At 37.5% G+C, this 23,233-nt stretch overlaps 1 protein-coding gene across 4 annotated transcripts in view; it reads left to right on the top strand.

Annotated features, from left to right (window-relative positions):
- Positions 1–23,233, top strand: part of PIGN (phosphatidylinositol glycan anchor biosynthesis class N) — a 177,400-nt gene that overhangs the window by 922 nt on the left and 153,245 nt on the right. For all 4 annotated transcript variants that reach the window (XR_015794051.1, XM_088130849.1, XM_088130848.1 and 1 more), the window contains exons 2-7: positions 12,367–12,635; positions 14,221–14,342; positions 17,886–17,984; positions 20,362–20,468; positions 21,517–21,641; positions 23,089–23,219. Coding sequence is in view for 3 of the 4 variants with exons in the window: in XM_088130849.1 (XP_087986975.1) it covers positions 12,409–12,635; positions 14,221–14,342; positions 17,886–17,984; positions 20,362–20,468; positions 21,517–21,641; positions 23,089–23,219 (811 nt within the window). In the remaining variant the exon portion in view is untranslated. The remainder of the gene's footprint in view (positions 1–12,366; positions 12,636–14,220; positions 14,343–17,885; positions 17,985–20,361; positions 20,469–21,516; positions 21,642–23,088; positions 23,220–23,233) is intronic.

Genomic DNA, 23,233 nt, shown 5'->3' with positions numbered 1-23,233 from the left:
GCTAATAAAAAAATTAAAGCACATACTTCAAAAACATGTTTGGTTTGGGCTTAGGAAGTTGCATGATCTCGGCCTTTGTGGTTGTGTTTACTGTGGTTTAGGTTTAGCATGCTGTATGAACCTAGTTCATTACGGTTTATCTAAACTGTAGTCAAGCAAATTATAGCTTGGAGAATAGTTTAGTAATGCATAGTTTAGCATGCAATTTCTGGCAGCTCAAAAGCTGCCCTACAGGGCTGAGATACTTTTGGGAAGGGTTGAGAATTTAAAATGTGAAATTTATACGTTTTGTCTTTTAACATCTCTGCCCCCAGTTTGAAGTTTATTGAAATAAACAGTCATAAACCCAACACACAGAAGTTAAAAATGTATTAATCAGACTCCAATAAAAGCTCATTCATGCCTCCAGTAGATAACTTGGGGAAGCAATCAGGTTCAAAAATGTCTAATTATCATAGGGATGGTACAAAATTTGGCTACCATTCTAAAGACTTCCTGATCCTGGCCATCCAATAGGCAGCATACAATTATATCAGAGCAATCTGAACAGTTTGTAATTAGAGGGCAGGTTAACTGTGTCCTCCAAAAGTAGTAGATAGGACATTTCAGAAGCACTTGTGCTACTCTCTCCATTTCAAAGTCTGAGCAAATATACAGATGCTCTTGGTCAGGAATACCATTGTATCTACTCAACAGTATCATTGAAGAGACAGCTGCCAGTGTGAAAGGCATCCTGTGAGAGGGGACTAATAAATGATATAGATAATGGGGAATTGTAAAAGGAGAGAGTGTGAGCTCATTGTAGCAAAGATGAGAAGTGTTCGTTCTGTTTCTTTGTAAATCAAGATTTAAAATTCTCTGCTTGAGCTCTCTCCAGACTTCATCCATGCCTAGTATGGATACCAACTGGAGGTTGAGGCCACAATGATCCAGATCATCCATTATTTGTTTCTTCTAAGAAGATTGTTATCAGTCTGTCATAACTATCTGGGCTAGAGATTCACCTCCCCAAGTTTGTTTCAGCCAATACTTCAATCAGCAGAGTTGTAGTTGAGCCTTGAGGAGAAGGGTTAAACTTTTTGACCTCACTTAATCTGGAGTGGCTGTAGAAGCCACAAAAGAAATGCTGGAAGGCTGACTCTTGGCTGAGTATGATGTGAGAACGCTGCCAGAGCTTCCATAAACACTTTAAAAACAGAGGTTTTCTAATTAATTGGGGAACACTGGAACATGGAGTTGAAGTGGTAGGGTGGATGTCATTGGGGTTAAATTACACTAACTTGTTTGCTAATCACAGCAGACATTAACCATAGCAGACATTAACGACCAAATGAGTAATAGAAATTTTTCTCATTTCTAAATTATAGTATTTCATGCAACTTTAGAGTTCCAGTGTTTGTCTATGTTCTGCAGCTAAATTTTTTTAAAAAATGTCAGTTCTATCCTCTAGTGGTGTTCAACACAAACAACAGAGTTATTTGAGACACTTGCTTATATAAAGAAAATAAAAAATATTGAACTACATGTTCCAACATATTCGGCCATGTTATTATGCCATTTTCGATTATCTCTTGGTGTTTCAATACTGGATTATTTCATGCTATGATTGTCTGCATTACATAGGAAACCAAATCTGGCACTATGATTTAGCAATAGGAGATACAACAAGTTGTAGTCAGATATAATCTAATTAACCTCCATTTTGGTTGTTATTGCAGTCATTTTTATTGTGGCTGGCCAGTCAACTCTATTTTTTTAAAAATGGTATGGTGCCACCAGAGTTGGAGTGAGGGAAAGCTTAGGCCCCCTTTCACATTTAAGACTGATAGAAATGGAACAGCAGCAGTAAAGTAAGCTATATTTGCAGCTGCTTCAACTTCCCATCTCTTATCTGGAAGTCAGAGGAAAATAAATATGGATTGACTCTCCCTATCCACTCACCTAGCTCAAATGTAATGCTGGATTGTGGCATGTAGAGTAAGCCTCTGAGCAATCATGATTTCAAATTATGGTTAAAATATGCCTCCTTAATGATTGTTTAACTTAGACATATTATTACAGATGGTCCTCACTTAACTACCACTCCTTCAGTGAACATCCGAACTTATGAAGTCTTTGAAGTTCTGGCTGTCGCAGCGTCCCCATGGTGCATGATCACCACTTGCAATCTTCATTGCCGGCTTCCAACAAGCAATGTCTATGGGGAAGCTGTCAGGAAGTCACAAATGGTAACCATGTGACGTCACTCTTAATGACAGTGCAGGATTCACTTAATGATGGCAACTTGAAGTGCGAGAATTGCTGGAACTGCCGTTGCTAAGCAATGCAGTCATGTGATATCATGCTTTATGATTCTGTCGCTTAGTGACAGAAATTCTGGTCCCAGTTGCCATCGTTAAGTGAGGACTACCTGTATTTAGCAAGATCAGAGATTCTTGAAATTTAGGGAGCTGTAAAAGTTGAGTAGGCAGGAAGCACACTACGCTATCCACCCATCTTTCAGTCCTCTTAGATAGGGCTAAAGTGCTGGTTTTGTATCTTGGTTCCATTCACACAAAACATCAAACCCTCCTGGAGATGGTTGCTTTGTGCTTCATGTGTCAGTTGATCCCCATATCTGTTTCCCACCATGAAAAAAATCTGTAGGACAAATGGCAACCAGGCTGCACCTCTGTTCCCTATCAGCCATATGCACTGATTCTGAGAGCGGGATGCAATCTCTCATGGGGTCACGACCCATAGTTTGAGAACTAGGTAATTCTGTGCCTGTCATTACCTATTGGCCATTGTCTGTTCAGTCATTAAACACACTTTCAAGCTATACTTCTAAAACATGCTTTCTTTTTTTAAAATAATATTTTATTAAAGTTTTACATAGATCAAAGCTAATACAGAACTAAAAAAGATTTACAAACAAAAAAGAAAAAGAGAAATAAAGAGAGAAAAGAAAAGACATATAAAAAGTGATTCCCCCCTCTCTCCAAACAAGTATAAACATTTGCAGTAACTTAACACCTTCTCTAGTATTACAGGAAAAAAACCCTCTTCTTCCTATTTCTCATCCCTTAACAATAGCCAAATTATAAAAAATTCATCAATTAATCTCACTATGATGGAATGTATCTACGAAGAGGAGGGTGATGTGAGAGATCATGGCTATCAGGAAGGGGGGGTGCGTACCAGGAGGGGAAACGAGTCAAAAGACAATACAGTCCTTAGCAGGAGCGTGGGAAACGAAAGAGATTCAGGATAGCCACTCCCTAGAATCTCCCAGGGTAGATCCACTTGTTGCAGTAGTATAGATTTAGTCTGGCAAGATTCTGTCTATAAGGTGTAAGCAAATAAAGGAACTTTACTTGACTGTTTCACCGTTGTTCTTGGGCTGGGCCTCACACTCACTCAGCAAAAGCATTAAGCATACCAGTAATAATAACCTATATAACCTTAGAAAAATAAATCCATTATGCATTTTGACTTACAACTTTCTCTTATAAGTAAAACATAAAATATTTATCCCCATAGACATAAAAATACCAATAATAATAACAACATATATATCAAATTAAATCAAGTAGGTCCCTTTTAGATTCTAACTTATAACTTTCTCTAACAAATAGGACATAGAAAGTTTATCCCCATATGAAAAAAATATTTAAATTCTCATCTTACAGTCCTGATAAAAAGATTCCAATAATAACAGCCCAAAATCACAACTTATACAATTTAACCCTGATCAAATAAGTCCACTTTGAATTCCTTTTTCTTCTTTTTAAGAGGCTTGATCTTCAGTTGTTTCTTCAAATAAAGTCCCACATGATGATCTCTTATCATTTTCTCCCTGTTTTCAGGAACAACTTCAGAAATTTAATACTTCTCTTCTGTGAATCCAAAATAAGATAACTCTCAGAGTCACTCTTCTGATTTATAATCTGGATGGCTCCTTTAATTATTAAAACATCAACCAGCATAATTTGTAGGTCCAGTGCAGCTTCTTTCTCCATGTCACTCTTATAGTCAATTATTTATAAGTCCCTTTTCAAATCCACAACATCTTTTTCCATGTCTTCCATATCTTTTTTATAGTCTGGCACTTTTTTAAAGTCCATTTTAAGATCCTTATTCAAATCATCCTCAGCCTCTGTTTTACCCAATAGAATCTTTTCTTCTTCTATAACCTCTGTTAGCTCCACTTTGAAAGTGTCAAAAATTTTGGAAAATAAATCCTGAACACATTGTTTCCAAGCTGACTTAAATTCTTCCATAGTAAAATAATTATGTTAGTAAGAATCTTCTCCTTCTCTCTGGTTCACTCTAGTTAACCTTCAAAGCCCAATCTTATCTTTTGTTTATTTTCAAAGTTAAAACTTTCCCACAGCAAGGATTCTTACAGTTAATTCCAAAATCATCAGCTGTATTTTTATAAAATTTAAAACAGTCCATAAAAACTATTCTTTCAAATCCGTTTGGCCCCATAATTGTCCACATTCAACATTATAAACTGTCTTTTGCTGTTTCAAAAATTAATTTTGATCTTTTTAATCTTTAAACTTACTTGAATCTTCTTTCTTCAAGGATAGAAGGAAATTCTCCTGATGTGCAGCAATTTGCCCTTCAGAAAGTTTTAAATTTTCAAATAAATTGATTATAAGTAGTTTCCTTTGTCAATTAAAAGAGGAAGTATATGTGAATCTAGTTTCCTTTTGAAGGCTCCAAACTGCAGCTTCGGCTCAATGTTTCCCATGACTCCCAGAGTGCTAACCTGCTGGGGATTGCTAATTTGCGATCTCTTCACAGGGAGCCTCTGTAAGGAGTACTTGTGAGTGATCCAGTCATCTCCTTTGTCTGGAGGTGGTTCCGAAGAGCTGGCTCCTTTGCTGGCTCCTCTTATCTGCTGCAGCTATCAGCTCTGCAAAAATGGAGCTGTCTTCAATCTGCCTTTACTCCCCTGGAAGTCCCTAAAACATACTTTCTAAGAAAGCTCATTGAACATGCTGTTGTTATTTTTTTCAGCCCAACAGGGTTGGAACAACCATATGAACTCACTGAAAATCAACAGAACAGTCTTTTATCAGAACAGACCTCTTTTAAGCTCCCATCTGGTCACATGACTTAGATCAGAAAATACAGGAAGTCCTCGTTTAGCAACTACAATTTCTAAATGGACCAGCAACTCTGTTGTTAAGTGAAATGGTCACTAAATGGGAAATCACGTGACACTGCATTCCTTTCAATGTGTATTCCCTATTGTGTGCCTGTTTATTCTCTTGTAAAACCTTCCTCTTCAATCTCTCCTCTCTGTGGGGGGAGGGGGAGAGAAAGACCACAGGTCAGGCACAGGTCAACCCGTACTGATTGTAATGGTGTTCATGTGACTGAGGGATGCTGTGAAGGTCATAAATGTGGCCATTGGTCATAAAGTTATTTTTTCAGCTCCATTGTAACTTGAAATGGTTGCTGAACGAGGCAGTCAGTAAGTGAGGTCTACCTGTATGCAGCCCACTCCAGGCTTCCTGTGCCCATATACCCACAAACATAACATGAGGGTAGGATGGAAGCACACACAACTTTCCACAAACACCCAATTCAGTATTTTTTTAGAAGAAAATACTGGTGCCTTGCATGCCTATGTCTGGTAAAGACTTGGAAAGAATTCCAAATCAGATCTTTATTTCAGTCATAGACTAGTATAAGATAGCATAAAAGTAGTTAAGAATTACAGCTGTTCTCATAATAGCAATCAAACCTAAAAGATGTACAATATTAAAAACACCTAAAAGCTCACATTACTAATACAGTGCTATAACATTATAACACAAGGATCTATGGATAGAAATTCTTATTAATTTAACACAAAGTTGTACAACTGTGAAGTAAAAATTCAATATGGGGTATATAAAAATATAGGAATGATCTCCTGGCTCTTGCAAGCAATCAATATCTGATGGATTTTATACATTGCCGCACAGAGCATAGTGACTTTATACGTTAAGGAAGGATTATAATCTGAGAGTAATGAATGAAGATAGGCTTGACCTTGTGAGTGCAACCTGCCTGCCTTCTATAGAAGAACTATATGCTGTGAGGGTCAAAAGGAGGGCAGAGAGGATATCTGCAGACTCTTCTCATCCTGGATATAATCTGTTCCAACTTCTTCCTTCAGGACGGTGCTACAGAGCACCATATGTTAAAACATCTAGACATTGGAATAGTTTTTTCCCTTGTGCCATTGCTCTGTTAAATACTATATGACCTGATATGTACTGGACAGTGGCTTCTCCCTTTGGAAAAGTAATTTTACTGGGGCACTGTTACTGTTACTATTTATTAATTTCCTGTTGCTATCCTGCAGCGTATCTATGATTGGTAACAGAACAGAGATTTGGCACCCTCCTTAAATCAGCCTATCACTCCTTGTCCAGTATCTGCTCTTGAAAAACTGAATTAGCTTGTTCGTATCCCAAAGAGAGTAAATGTAAGGGAGAAAAACATATAGAGGGTAATTTCTTTAGGAGTGACTGTTTAAATATTGATTGGTATCTGCCTTCCAATATTAGAGGATCTAGGTCCAAAAGGAGAGCAGTTTGCTTAGGGGGTTTAGGCTGGGAGGAGGGAGATCCAAGTTCTAGTCCTCCCTTAGTCACGAAAGACAACTGAGTAACTTTGGGCAGTCCCTCTCTCTCAGCCAGTTCTGAAATGTTGCCAAGAAAACTGCATGGACCTGACCATATAGTCACTTGGAGTCAAGACATTTGTTTGCAGCTTAATAAATGTTTTAAATCTGTTTCGTATGTACTAAAAATTATGTCTATCCCTCCCCAATTCCTGCAATGCTGCCTCATTGTGTTGAGGGCTGTTCCTGGGAGAGATGAGGAAAAAACTCCAAGAATGTATGCCAAGAGTATACACTCCCAGCAGTCACTTGAGATGTGAAGGCCATCACAGCTTCCCAGCTAAAGCAAACAGGCAGCTATATTGAGGAGCTACAAATATATTCTTTAAACAAAATGGCAGCACCAATAGAGGTGAATATGTGTAGCTCAGGGTTGAACTGTGGAGTCCTTGGGGTTATCTGAGCTTGGTTCTTTTCCTGCAAACATGTTAAAGAACTAATCAAAGAACTACCAGAGGAGCAAAACAAATCCCTACCCTTACCAGCACTGGCAAGGCAGGCCACAGCACATAAATAGAGAGCAAACCCCATCCCATTTTAGCACTGAAGATGTTTCCTAGCCAGATAATGAAACGTTTGCAAGAAAAGAACCAAGCTCAGAGAACCCCAAGGACTCCACAAAATGACAGCTATATACATAGACATCTCCAAATGGACCACACAGATAAGGTTGACTGTATTATTGGTAGAAGGAGGTGGAAGAGCTAAGTTATAAGAGCAAAGAGGTGGTTAGGGGATGACTGTGGAACAGATGATGAACTGTTCATGTACAAGTTCTAAGTTACGCTAAAGGAGAACAAAGTCAACCAGCATCCACAATATTATCTTGAGCATATACCCACCATTTTCAGGAAGCACATCACAAGTTGCTTTTAAATCTTGAATCTCCTTGATAGAGAACCAGAGGAATTGTGCAATGGAATCAGAGACATTGTTAAGGATGTGTGAAAAGGGACTTATGGGGGATCTGAAGGGTCAGGCTGGGGTCAAACCATCCTGGAAAAGTCTACTTAAGCTGTTGCTAGCAGTCAATGCTAACTTGATGGCACATAATTATTTTGTAATTCCAAGGTGCAACAATTAATGGGCTCTTGTATATTTTTTTTCTTATTTATTTTATATTTTTGTTGAACTTTATATTTAGATATCATCTTTGTTCAGTTCAATAAAATGTGTTAAAATGTTGCTTCTAAAATGTGAACTGTACTACTTCATATAAAACTATTTTGATCTGAATTCCTGTTCTGAGTAGTAAGTAGACAAAACAAAATAACCTTATGTTAGACAGTAGCCTCGCCCAGCCAGGTGCCCTCCTACTCTTCTAATCTCAGTCCCAGTTGGATAGTAGGTAGGACCATTGGAATGGTAGGTTGAATACATGTGGAGGATATACCTGCTTTGGAATGTCTGAAATAGGGATTCAGATCTACTGAAATGAATGATGTGGTGATCTAAATCATATTTTGAGTCAATGGCTTTTGAGAGTATTGCAGGTCTTGCTAGGTAGGGTACCCTGTTTCCTCAGAGTTTCCTAAGCTGACATCTGGAAAGCTTAACAAGAAGTTCAGAAGAGTAGATCTTAAAGATGGCACTGATGCTTCATGACCTACAAGCCAATAAATCATATTCTTCTCCTGGAGATTTTGCAGGGGGATTGCTGATGCAGAGACTTGTCTTGATAAGTCAAGTGATATTAATGGAATATTTAATTCTCAAGAAGCTTTTTGCCTTGGGTTTTCTGAATTACTTAACTGCATTTACAATTTAAAGCAGACGACATTTATTATTCTAATGCAAAATAATCAGTGAAAGTCTTAACTGGAAGCTATTTTGAGCAGATTATATGAGTTACCCAAACACATTTAAATGAAAAGGCATCCAAAATTTATCTTATCAAATATATTATGACAGATCACATATATCATGCAAATGTATTCATGTTCATTTATCTTATTGAGGATGTGAGCAGAGTGCATGAGTCTTGAATATTCTGCAATTATTTTTTAACATTCAAGGTATCAGATCCTAATGTGTGTTTATATATAATTTAGAAGGTCATTCCAGCAAAATGTGTGGAGCGTTAGAATGTGGTTAACATGCAAGGGAGATTGAACAATATAGTAGTATCAATTTAGTATTTCAACACAAAATTCTGAGGCGACATTCCTGCCTGGTTTCTGTTTATTTATAAATGAATTGTTTCATATCTCCCTGACAATATGGATTAAATAATACGTGATATTTTTTAAACCTGCCACCTAGAGAAATAGCTGCTAATCACGGTTCTTAGCAATATGCATACTATGGTATTTTCTGTTTCTTGAAAATACATTTTCAATTGATTCTTTTAAATTATATATAGCAGGCCTAACATGCTCATTGGAGCATGGCTTTTTGAAAAAGATGACTAAAATACTTTTAGTGACTTGTTTGGATGCTTTATATATACCCTTTCATCAGTTTATCCTGCTTATCTGACAAATGCTTTGTAGATGTTTCTTCCTTATTGAAAACATAAATAGAAATGGATAGTGAATGGTGGCATATTTTATAAAGATTTATATTTTGACCTTTAAAAAAAAGGCAGCCTCAGCACCTTAGCTTTGTGAGCTAAACATTTCTAAAGAGATGCAGCATTAAATGGAGTGGCTTTGGGGAAAACTAGGCATGCATTTTGGCTAATTATGTTGACATTTTTATTCAATTTAAAGGGACCTGATTCAACGGAAGGCTGCAGCCAAATATTTTCCCACCAGTTTATTAGCCTGTAGCTTTACGGGGAGAAATAGATGCCTCTTTGTCAAGCAATAATGGAGTTGCCTCGGGAGAGCTGCCTGACCCGCTGCTTGTTTTTCATTCTGTTGCCACCTCTGGCACTTGATTCACAGCCCAAAAAGCTGCAACCTGTGTCTTGAATTGGCGGCTTGAGGGAAGTAGGGTCAGCATTTAGCTCTGATCCAAAGTGGCTTGTCAGCTTTTGTAGAGGTCAGGACTGTGCCTCAGGGATGCAGCCCAGAATCTGAACTACAGAAGCCCCAAATGGCATTTTGGAGAGTAAGCTAATGGAGACCTGGCCTTCGTAGTTCAGGGATGGATGACTCAGTGTGTACGTTGTTACCTATTAGTTTGATATCTTGAAGATGCTTTGAGAGTTTCAGTTGGTGGAAAATGCAATTGGTACATGAATTCAGAATCATGTTACTGTATGCCTGTATTGAAAGACATATATTGATTGCCAGTTGTTTCATGAGTACAGTGTTATGCCTAACTTAGACTCAGGTTGTAATTGCATTTTTGTCCATTTTCTTTCATATCATTTCCTAAGGGTCTGAAAATCTTCTGCCTGCTAAGGACTACCAATTGTTCTCTACACATCTCTAATCACATAAGGACTGTGGATTTGCCATCTTACTGGGAACCATGGATTTCATGCCCTTGGGATTTATCATTTGCGCCAAGAGACTGCTGGTCTTCTGTCATTAACTGGGGACTGCTCACGTCTCACTGAAATATTGCTGCCCCTGAAGGACCAGTAGCCTCTGAATGGGGCCCACCAGTTTCCTACCCACATGGATTAGTTCCTACTCACACACACACACTGTCTCCATACTGTCAGCGTGGCCATGCTGCTTGCATGCCTAGATTATGCCCCTTTTATGTTATTTGAATAAACTATATGCCTGCAGCTTAATAATCAGACCAGATTGAGTTCTTTTGTTTTTTTGCATAGTTCAGTAAGGTTACAAAATTAAGCATTTAAAATTGGGATAGAGTTAAAAGATTCAGCCTCCTTATCTAAGGAAGGACAAGGAGAGAAAGAGAGGGAGATGGGAAAAGGGGAGAAGCAGCAACGAGGAAAAGTTCTTAGAATCTTCTCCTGAAACTTCATCAGTTTGTTATTTGTTTCACCATTTGGTGCTTCATTGATCTATTCAGGGCAGTGCTGCGTAGAGAAAGGGTGTTGAACAAAAAAGGAAGCCACAGGCTATTTGCTTCCAGAAAGGCTATGAGTCTTCTCCCTCTTTGACTGGCTCTCTCCTTCAAATCTTTAGGATGCAGCATCATCTCTTTTACTTCAACACATCTTTCCCATTAATACTTCACCATTTTTCTTTGTACAGTATACAGAAGTTCTGATGTTCTCCTTTTGCCTTCTTTTTCTACTGATATGGCTACAGCTGTCTGCCTGTGTGGGCATTTTAGTTCTTCTTGCCCCTTATGACAATCTATGGTCAGCCTGCATTAGCTATTTTAGCTTATTGTTAGATATCAACTTCCTGTTTCTTCCTTCTTCCGGCAACTCAGCATCTGGCAACCTGAAAAATTAAAGGAAAGAAAAGATCTGGAGATTGTATGCACTCCTGCAAAATTACATCAAAGCACAGCAAAGCAAAAATAAATGTTTCTGATATGGCTTCCTTCATTATACATTTCATCTGTTACTGTCAGGTTCAGCCCAAAGAACTCCACGAGACAATGCAAATACAGTTCTGTTGCGTTTATTAGTTTCCACCTCAAGACAGAATCTCACCAGACTGAACCCTAGTTCCCAAGCCAGCCAGCCACAACACCGTGAATTCCTTAGGGAGGTGCCAGCCTCATCTTCTTGAACTTCCCACGCTCCTGTTGGGGGCTAAGAACATGCTTATCTCCCTGAGCATGGCCTTCATAAGTCCATTCCATCACGGTTACTTTTATAGCCTTAAATAATTTAGGGCTTGGCTGTTGGATGGATTGCTCATCTTGATATGAATCTGCCCAGGCACTAAGATGGGTAAGAGAAATCCTCATAAAGAAACATGTGCTTTTAGTGATCCATCAATTGGTTGTGCGGGAAAAGCTGTGTAGTTGCTCCCAAATGTGTTTCCCCAGGAGTTTTGTTAGCTCCTACTTTTTATGCTTTCAGGAAAGAAGTTAAACGCTGCTTCTTCTGATTACGTTAATTGTGTTTTATTAGTTTTATAATGTTTATGTTTTATTTTAGATGTTAATTGCTTTGGGTGCCTATTATTATTTAATAATAAAAACTAAATAAGGCAATTAAGCTCAAGTTTTAAAATTAATTAGTTACTTCATTGCTTAATAAAATATTTCTTAAAGTGTGTTCTTAGGACCCCTGGGGGTCCCCCAAGTCCCTCTCAGGGGTCCACAAAATCAGAATTATTTGCCAGCCTATGTTGAAAAATAATACAGTATTAAGATCCCCTGAAACAATTCTGAGAAGCAGTAGTGGCAGCAAATGCACCAATTTTAATTTTTAATATGGTAAATATTGATAAATATAACCCATAAAAACAAATGCTTCTTTGGGGCCCTTGATAATTTTTAAACATGAGAAGGGGTCCTGAGAGAAAAAAGTTTGAGAAACACTGGCTTAATACATGTAGGTGACTCTGCATATGTGTTGGTGTTAAGGCTGTGTAAGTCTTTTGAAAGATGTACTTGGCAATGTGAGGGAATGCATAAAAAACTCTTTTTGAATGGTTAAAGCAGACATGTTTGCAAGCTTCCTACGCTTCTTGACTGTCATTGCATGCTTGTGATTGCACAGCCATTTTGCATGGAGAGGCAGCCTTGCCCTGTATGCTCTAATTTGAGTCAGATATTGTTAGCTATTTGTGAATCAATAGCATTTGTCAACTTAGGATACAATGATTTCCTGCTTGACTGACCTATAATTACTTTGATTTTTTTAGCGTTGGATTCCTTGTTGACATCCTCGATGACAACTAATCACCATGAATATGCAAATGTTTATAACTGCTGGTGTTCTGGTACATTGTGTGTTCCTGATCTCCATTTTTGACATTTACTTCACCTCTCCTTTGGTCCATGGAATGACTCCTCATCAGATTCTGCTGCCACCCCCTGCCCAACGCTTAGTACTGTTTGTTGCAGATGGTCTACGTGCAGATTCGCTATATGGATTGGATGACAGTGGCAATTCTAATGCTCCTTACCTTAGGTAACTTAGTTTTTCTTCCAATATTTGTTATATGTACTGGTTGTTGAGGGAAAGAAGTTTGTTATTCAAGTCTGGATGTTCAGATTAGATGATTTGGTTCTTATCTTTAGGGGGAAAAACCACAAGTAGATAACTATGACAGGGGTTCCATTTTGGCATAGGTTTGTTCTCCTCCCAGTCTAGTCATGGCTTTGCATATTTCCCTGTCTCCTTCTTCAGTATGGCATGATGAGGAGATGGGACACATCTGTTTCCTGTGCTGGAAAACTCAGAAATGGATAACCTTATTTAATTTAAACCATGATTTTGCAATCAAGACAGAATAAAAACTCACATTTTGAACATGCCTTTTTCAAGGCTCAGTTCATATATAATGCTAAGCTATAATGTGATGCATTTATTTTTAATGTGATCAATGAACCCATCCAGCTTAAGAGTAATTACAGATTGTTAGTCTTAAATGTAGTGGCACGCTGCGTTTAATTTAAAAATGGAAGTGCCATATTGAAGAAGTAAAGGAGAGGGAGTTTCTGATTCAGAGGCTTGTTCTTACAACTCAAGTTAGGGGAAGGCAATTTAGTGCCCTCCAGATGTTTTCGACTTCAACTGCTGTCAGCTCCAGCCAGCTGTAGTGATGAGTTGAATCTGGAGTACCATACATCTAGAAGACATCAGGTTGTCTATCCCTGCTCTAAACTATGCTCATGAACATCAGATGTAAAAAATCATGTTATTTAAAAACTTAATGTATGATTTGAACCTGGATCTTGGGTAACCACACTTTGTGCACAAGGTTTGTTGTTGGGTTCTAAAGTGAGAAATTACTTTGAAGTTAATCTTCCTTACTGGCCTCTGAACATAAAAACTGGAGGCTAGAGTGGCTGCAAAATGGAACTATTTCAGCTACACCATTTCTTTTCCCCTTTAAACCCACTTCCTCTTCATGGGTTCATAATAATGAAGATATAATCACGGTGTGGGGGTCAGAATAGCTGTAGATTTAATTTTTTAAAAAAGACACATAACACCAAAATCCCAACGAGTGGCAGCTAACGAGCCAACGAAGAAATAAGATTACCATCAAAGATTTCTGTTCTTCATTTGCTGATTCTAATGTTAGAGCATTTGATAAGTATTTTACTCATTGTTCCTATTAGAACAGTGTTTCTCAAACTTGGCAAATTTAAAATGTGTGGACTTCAACTCCCAGAATTCCCCAGCCAGGGGAATTCTGGGAGTTGAAGTCCACACATCTTAAAGTTGCAAGTTTGAGAAATACTGTATTAGAATAAGCTGTGCATGTCATGCAAAAGTGCTTTAAATTTCACATTATGCTCATATTCAGCTACTAGCTTACTTGTCTAACTCTGAGATATGGGCATTCTTGTTTTCATTAACTCAGTCCAAGATATCATTCCCTTTGTTCAGGGCAGCCTAAAAGTAGATTCAGTAGGTAACTTGAGTTGGAATTGAGCTACGCCATCAGCTTTTTAATTTAGAATCAATCTTTCTTTCTTTCTTTCTTTCTTTCTTTCTTTCTTTCTTTCTTTCTTTCTTTCTTTCTTTCTTTCTTTCTTTCTTTCAGGAATATCATAACTTCAAAAGGGAGTTGGGGAGTATCTCATACTCGGGTCCCGACAGAATCTAGACCTGGGCATGTTGCTCTAATAGCTGGATTTTATGAGGATGTCAGTGCTGTTGCTAGAGGTATGTAATATCCTGTTCATTACAATAAAATAGAATGGTGGAATAATCTTCCACTAACTATAGAAAGTAATGGCTTGGATTCTAAGTAAGTCTGTGGAAGAAAGGCTTTCTCTGTCTTCTGCAGCTCCTTTCACTGCATGATGAATATGGGAGCTGCTCTGCGCAAGTTAGATTGTCAATTTGAGGCAATTTTCTCTGCATCATAGCCTACCTCAGGGGCCCTCAAACTTTTTAAACAGGGGGCCAGTTCACAGTCCCTCAGAATGTTGGAGGGTCGGACTATTTATTTATTTATTTGTTTGTTTATTTATTTATTTGTTTATTATTAAGCTTGTATGCTGCCTGTCTCCCCCAATGGGTGACTCTGGACGGCTCACAATAATAGTTTGAAAAAAACATGAATGAATTCTTATGCACACTGCACATATTTTATTTGTAGTACAAAAAAAAAACAGGAAAAAAACAATACAATAATTAAAATAAAGAACAATTTTAACCAACATAAACCCCACCCTGCATTGGTGGTCAGTGTCAGTAAATGTTATCCTCCCCTCATCCCATCCCCCCCGCCCCCCCATTATTGGTCAGTGCCAGTGGCCATTCTCCTACTTGAGGGGCAACCACATAGCTCAAATGGAGAAAGTAATAGGGCGCCCTGGACCCCACCAATCACCCTGCACAGAGGATCCCTCCCGTGGAGTATGAGGAAGTATGAGTTGAAGTGCCGCTGTGGTTGTAAGTGTGGACGGGCTGCCAAGTGCCCAAATTTTGATCATGTGACTGCAGGGGTGCTGCAACAGCTGTAACTTTGGGGACTGAGCATAACTACTAAATGAATGGTTGTTAAGCGATGACTGCCTGTACAAAGAATTTGAGATGATGAAACAGGTCTGGGCAAGGAAGAGGAGTTTCGATATACTATAAATGCAAGGAACAGAAGAGAAGAGAAAGTGAAACAGAAACTGAGTACAATGCTTTCTGCAGTCCTGATAATTTGCAAAGAAGTAGGCTGACCTGATTTCCAAAAATAAAAACTTGGATATACGAATATTAAAAAATGCATACATGTATACAAATCTACAAGTCAATTTCCCCAAAGTCACAGGCAAAAATTACCAGAAAAAAAAAAGAGACAAGGATGTTTAGAAGAGCTTCTCTGGAATGAAGCAACTTTAAGTAGTTCCAAACATTCCTGTTCCCTGTTGTGCTTTTACACTCTGTGAAACATTATTTCCAGGCCAAATTAATTTAATAAATGACTAACAATCAATTGACCACTCTCTCCATCATAAGGCTATCAGACCTGATCTGCAAAAATCCATTAGTTGTCAGCAAAGAGATCCAGGAAACACTAACTTTGCTTCTTCTTCTGGATTTCTGCAGACTAGTACTAATCAATCAGCCAGTAAAATGGATAATGGAATAGCTTCATTCCCATGTTCCCTTCCACCAAAAGGTACCCCAAGACTTGATGAGTAATGGAAAGACATCATTTCTTTGGCTACTTGTGCCATACTGTTCTGCCTGCTCTACCTTGAGCCCTCCCATTAGTTCGAGGATGCCTTCCCCAAAATCAGGACTGTCCCTGTAAAACTGGAATTGAATCTTGGGAATAAGTTTCAGGCACTGCTAGTGCCTTCTGTTAGGACAGGAAGGCCTGGCGCAATATGGTTCATGGGGTCACGAAGAGTCGGACACGACTTAACGACTAAACAACAACAAGTGCCTTCTGTTGACTAAACCCTAGTCCTGGCACCAGGTTATTGGTAATATTTTAATGACATTCCCAATGAAATCCATTGTGTGGGTAAAAGAGGAAGGAACATAAAATGCAAACGTGAAGCCCCATGAGAACGGGGCTCCTGCCGTTCTCCAAATAGGGCGCCTGTACTCATCAGAGCTGGGGAAGCCCAGATGGTTTCGGAGGGATTGCAAGAACGGGGTGGGCAATTGGGAGAAAGAATGAGACAAGCAGCTTGGAGAACAACACACCAATCACCCTGCATGGAGGATCCCTCCCGCGGATGACCCGGTATACCTGTAATGTAGAAGAGTCCAGCTCTGCGATCTCCCTCCTCGTGCCTCGCCTGCAACTCCCGATACAGCCCCGACACTTCCGCTTCTGAGAGACAGCAGCGGCGGCCAATCGGGCGGGCAGGCCAGATAAATGACCCTAGCGGGCCGTATCCGGCCCGCGGGCCATAGTTTGAGAACCCCTGTCCTACCTTATTATTCTGTAGGACCTCTGATATAAGGGAGCCTTTCTGGGAAATGAGATTGCTGTGTTAAGTTGTAGTTTGGTTAGTTATGGTTTATTGAATTATTATAACCATAATTGGTTAAGCTCACACTTCATCATAAACCATAATGTGATTTAATTTGTTTTGGTTTAGTATATTATAGAACTCAATCTATGTCTTTGAAATCCATTCATTTTGAACAAACAGCTTTAATATATGCTGAGGGCATTTAAGTTGTGTTGTGCATACTGGAAAGCTGACATTCTGCCATAATTCTACTGTTTTCTAAATAATATTGAAAGTTATGCAAGCTTTTGAATATGCTAGTTTTGCAGAGCTTAAGCTATTATGGATATTATCTTTGAAACTAGTCTTCAACTTACATTATCTGAATGATATCTGCAGCCCAATTCTGTATATGACTACTGAGATTAGTCATTAGGTTTAGTGGGGTCTGTTCTCAGTTAAGTGTGAACAGGACTACTGTCCTAACTCATTCTATCTCCCTCTGCGTATATATGTGTGTATTGATATATATTTAGAGTCTTAAGTCTCTCATCTGTGGCTCAAAGATACATAATGTATTGCATGATCATACTGATTGTATAGCATGTTAAGTTACAGTATATGGTAACATGTTTTTTGGCTTAGGGAAGTAAACACAGTTTGAAACAATGGCTTGCTGACTTCCTGCTTACAGCTATGTTTTAATATGATGCGTGAATGGGAATGTATAGAATTAAGTAAAATAACTATGATTTGCTTCTGGTTTCTGAGCTTATTCCTGACTTATTTTTATGCCTGTCTTAAACCTTAAACCAATTCCTGAAAATGCAAGGAGAAAGTTGGGAAAACAAATGGAAAACAAACCAGGAATAGTCAAAACAAGGCATTATTGTTTGATTTGTTTGCAAGACTGAATTTTAATAAGCCACAATTAAAACAAGCTACAGCTTTCCATGATACTGTATATGTATAAGGTTGGTGACTTTTCCTTGAAATTTCTGATAGCATTGAGCTGGTCAGATAGATTTTCCAGTCACTTTTTAGTAAACATTGGCATGAAGGTTTGTTGAAAATCTATTACTTCTATGTAGGGAATTTGGAAGTATTTTTCACATTTTAAAAATTACAATTTTTTCCAGTTAACAATATGTATGTAAGTTGCTAATTAAATGTGATTATGTGGATTCACTTTCCCTAAATGTATATACTGCCTTTGTATTTTTTAACACTGGAATCAAATCTGGCTTTTCCCCCTCAAAAACCACATAACCTCAGCGATGCATCTCTTGACTTACAGGTTGGAAAGAAAATCCAGTGGAATTTGATTCCATGTTCAATGAAAGTAAATATACTTGGAGCTGGGGAAGTCCAGATATTCTACCTATGTTTGCTAAAGGTGAGCTTGTCTTAGTGTTATAGATTCTTCATTTATAAAGTATTAAAGGGTTATGATTAATTGCAATAACCAGAAGTGTTTTGAATGTTCATTTCCCAGAAAAACAAACCCTTTCTAGGACATGCAAATGTGACGGTCACCCTTGATTGATGACAACATGCACCTCTGTACTAAATGTTCTGCTGAAGAACTGCTATTGCTCAGACTATTTTGGATTTTCATGAATCTGTTTTCTGACTATTTTAGTCCAGCTGTTTTTTTTAAAAAACACTGCCTCGCTCCTTGATAGATTTTTTTTCCTTAAAAATTCAACAATTCTTTAAAAATATATACCCTAACAGATGAAGAATTAGATTGGCTTGTGTATAGGTTTGCAAATTTTCTACAGTCTCTTTAGGTTTCTGGGGGTTGGTGGATTTATAGAAAAGCTTGACAGACTCCCCATGCAAGAGCATGGTTCTCTTCTGCTTGGCACAGTAAGATCTTTGTTACAAGTTAAAGACTCCTGATGCTAGCTTCCTAGCACTTCTGTAGTTGTTAACATATAAAATGGAAGGAAGAGTTATGTTTGCTATATTATCCATGTAAAGTGAGTGGATAGTGTCTAAGAGTTGGTATGGCATTGGCCTGGGGGGGCTTGATGTGGGCTTTCAGGGTGGAAATGAAAGCAAGTTTCATTTCCACCTTTATTTGGGGGAAAACAAGGAGAAATCATGACACCAAATCATACCATAGTGTGGTGATAGTGGTGGTAGTCTATTGGCCATGGGTTACTTCTTCTTGTAAAAATATTGTGCTACTATCAAGACTCAGAATATAAATATTCCTCAATTTTTAAAGCAAAATGGATGCATATGAGCTAATTCTAGAAGCATCTGGAAAAAAGCCTCATCAACTTGGCTTTCAGAAGGAGAGTATCTGCCCCACAAGACAAGTACTACGTTGTCCACCCTTTGAGGTTGGCAAGGTCAAAGGACAGACTTGGCGGGAATTCCAGAAATGCAACTTGATTGTTGCAGGGTGTGTTAACAGAATCTTGAAATCTTGTCCAAAACCTTATTTGCCTCTTTGTAAGGACAATACAGTCAAGGCAAGGTCTGAGTCTTTTTCTCACGCTTTCTGCTTTCTGAGGGCCGAGCAGTTGTTTTTTATTTCCCCTCTCTGGAACTAAATTTCTCTACACATATGTTGGCAGGAGATGAGAGTGACAAGTAAAGTATCCTTGCACTGTTTAAATAACATAGTGAAAATTTATAGATTTATAGAATAATGTAATAGTGTGATAAACACCACTTGCCTTGTCTGTGCTGTATCATTAAGAATTGTCAGGAGGGATTTAAAAGATTGCAGTAACTGAAATTTCCCCTTCCTTCAGAAGCTGTGTTACATCTGCGTTGTGTCTTTTGAAAACGCTCTTCTGTTATTTTGGTTCAGAATATCCTCCTTTGATACGATACGATTTATTTCTTCAGGATCTTTGCAGAACACTGGGGAAGATAAACCCAATGTAGTCCCTTTAAGAATATGATTCAATAGTTTTCTTAAAGTTTTTAAAGTGATAGGATCATTTGATTTATTTACCACCTCTTCTACAAAACAGTTCTATGTCAGTAGCATGGATGAGGTAGTTATCACACTATACATGAGCCCCACTAGGTAGGCCAGACCATAAAATCAACTGCCTTTATTGGGATAGGCTATAATAACAGATTCTTGCAAGAACTAATCTCCTACATCTTGATTTTCCACATTGAGATGGTGTAGAGAGTAAGAAAGATGACCTTGATGGAGATATGCAGACTGTTGCCAAGGCAAGAGAGGATAAAACATTTTTAAGGTCCAGAATGTTCAGATAACATTCTGAAATGGCTCAGACACCTCCTTCTTATAGCTCAGATATTTCTAGCTAACAGAGGATCCCTTGGATGGCTATATCAAATTCATTATATAGATAGATATAGTAAGAGATACATATATCAAAAAGGAAAAAAGCGTGCTATTAATTGCAATTTGTCTTGTAGATTTCAGCTCAACATTGAGACATATTCCTATATTTTGATACTATATGTAGAAGCTTTTAAAAAATATTAAAAGTACATTTTCAATGGAATGTATAATTCATAATTTTGTTAATGCTAGTTCAGATCTTGAAGTGGCAGAATGATGGAATGTTGTTCAAGTTTGGTCTATTAATACATAGACAAAAGTTATTGAAGATTTCAAATATTTTTTTTAATATGAATTGTTTCTTTTCCATTAAGTTTTGTGTAAAAATAACTCCATATTATGTACTTTAAAGTACATTTAAGTGAAGTTAAAATACGTTTTTTCAAAGTATAGTTGTCCTTTTCTCTTCATCTGGAATGCTTGGTTGCAGGTGCTACTGGAGATCATGTTTATACCAATTGCTATAAAGCTGAAAGAGAGGACTTTGGAGCTGAAGATGCCACCGTACTGGACACTTGGGTTTTTGACCATGTTAAGGTGAACAAAATTTTTTCTTTTGTATTACTATTATATGACTGGTATAGTTGACAAATTTGTGCTAATGTCTCATTCCTTGTTGTTGTCATTTTTTTTTTTAACAGTGAGGTACATTTTAAATGAAATGGAAGTGAAATGAAAGAGCCAGTTTGGTCTAGTGGTTCAGGCTCCAGACTAGAAAGCAGGTGACTGAGTTCTAGTCCTGCTGTGGGCATGAAAGCCGGTTGGGTGACTTTGAGCCAGTCATTCTCTCCTAGCCCAACTCGCCTCACAGAGTTGTTGTTGTAGGGAAAATAGGAGGAGGAAGGAGTATTAGTATCTTAGCCATCTTGAGCTATTTATAAAAATAATAAAGGCAGGATTAAAAAAAAATCTTAAATGGGTTTTTAGATAATCTTCAACTATATATAACAATTTTGTGTTGGATTTTCCTGTCATGTGCTCTAAAGTTTACAGTATAATGAGTCCATATTTTCATCTGAAGGGGGAATTAGAGATTTCTGTGTGCAGAATACAAACAGACCTGATACCTTTTCTTTATTTAACATTAGTGTATAAGATGTGCTGGATCAGATCGAGGCTCGTTCTGTTTCCACAGCGGACAAACAAATGCCAGTATCAGAGCATGACTTCAACAGCATATATTTCAGCATATGTATAATAGCTATTACCAAATATGGGGTACAAATTATGAATATTCATACCTTCTGCTTCCTAAGTACTCCTTCAGTATTCTTACTTGGCATTTCTTTTCATTATAAAAGTCAATGGGAAAAGAGTCTAATTGAGGAAAAATGGTGAAGATGAGAATGTTGGCTCTCATCCCTCTGAAAGGTGTTTCAAGGAGTTGTAAGTTGTTTAGACTTAAGTTATGCTATTGACCCCCTTCTCTGTAGAAATGAATAAGGACCACTTTCAGTAGAGGAATTTATCTAAGCCTCTTCCAGGTTCTTCTGCATGGTGGCTGATGATACGTAGCAAATGATATACCTTTCTTGTTAGAACAGTTCCTGGTGCTCAGAATAATTTATTTGGTTTTCTCATCTAGGATTTCTTCAGCTTGGCTAGAAACAATGAAACACTGTTTTCTAAACTGCATGAGCAAAAAATCATTTTCTTCCTGCACTTATTAGGATTAGATACAAATGGTCATGCTCATCGGCCTCATTCAAGGTAAAAATGTATGATTTATATCTTTTGAAATACAATACGAGTACAACCAAAGCTGAACAATGTTAAATACCTTTGATTTATGGCACCAATTATTCAGTGGATTCAAGACTTGATGTTACTTGCAACTTATGATCAAAATGTTTATGGATGTTGGTTATGTATGGATGATTATGAATTGTGCTGATCCTTTATTGAAAATGCTGTGTAAAATATGTATAAACGTGTATGAGGAGTCTTTATATAATTGTTTGCTGTTTTGCTTTCTTTTTTCTTTCCCTTTTCTTTTTTTTTTCTTTTTCCTATTCTGTTCAATTAAATAAAGGCCTTTTTTTTTTTACAGAGTACATTTGATATAAGTGAGAGAGTTAAGAATGTGCCTAAATCCTCCATTGAAATTATAGTGCATAATTATATTTGGATAATTTCTTTTGTGTGATTTAAGTTTCAGTTTTATTTCAGCTAGTTTAATTTCTTGTAATGATTATATCTATGCCAAGTGAGAGATAAAATTGTGACTCTGGGAAAATGGGTTAACTCTCATTTATGCAAAAGCTGTGGTTTAGACATTTTGTTAACATCTTTTACTATAATCTTTCCAAAGATTGTGGGAAAGCTTTATGCTTCTTAATAATTCCCAAATCAAGAAACTTTATGAATTAGACAAGGGAGGGGTTCCAAACATCTTATGACAGAACATGAAAGGGAATGGGACAAAAATTGCTGTTCAGGAAAAAACCTGTTTTACAAGCGCAGTTCCCTCTGCATTAATAATAAATAGTTCTTGTTCATCTGGTTGATGTAAGGACTGGGCATTCTGTGTTTCCAATCACTGTTAATCCCTTGTATAAAAATTAAACAATCATACAGTAGTAACTTTTCAAAAGCAGTACACAGTAAACAAGAGACTTCTGTATGCTGCCATTTTAGAAGAAAAAAGGTGTTAAACTGGACTATGTGGACAGCTAGAATGTTTTGCAGAAGGCATTCCTTAATCACAGCTCTGCCATGGCAATTCCCATGAAGCTATGGAATGTTGGTTTGATGATTTCTTTAAAAATCCTTAGTTTCTTCTGAGAACTAGAAGTCCCTCCTAAGAGTATTTTGGAGAAAGATAATACAGGTTAACACTATTACATTGTGAATGTGCCAGTGAAAAAAGGGCAACTCCTAATAATAAAATCTTTCAAGCAGACTTTCATCTAAATAAACTACTGCATTTTTACTTTCTTGATAATTTATTATACAATATCATGTTTGAAAATTAAATGCTTGGAGTGCTTTAAATTCAGATTGCTAATGTAATATGTGAAGAATGGATATTGTAAAAATTAAGCTAAATAGAAAACTTAAATGTTTTTATGCTTTTATTGCTATGGTTGGTCTAATTTTTAAATGTTATGCAAATGTACTTCTGGATTCACAATTACAATCTTTTACTTTTCTGTAGTGAATATAAGAACAATATCAGGAAAGTTGATAAAGGTGTACAAGAAATTGTTTCATTGGTTGAGGACTTCTATGGAAATGATGGCAACACAGCATTTATCTTAACTTCTGACCATGGGATGACAGACTGGGGTGAGATTTTTCAG

The sequence above is a fragment of the Python bivittatus genome, unplaced genomic scaffold (genome assembly GCF_059951505.1).
Source record: "Python bivittatus isolate LINGU-HERP-01145 unplaced genomic scaffold, Pbiv_v1 ctg000840_np1212, whole genome shotgun sequence".
Taxonomy (NCBI): Eukaryota; Metazoa; Chordata; class Lepidosauria; order Squamata; family Pythonidae; genus Python; species Python bivittatus.
The sequence above is the reverse complement of the archived record's forward strand: the minus strand, read 5'-3'. Positions and strand labels throughout refer to the sequence as shown.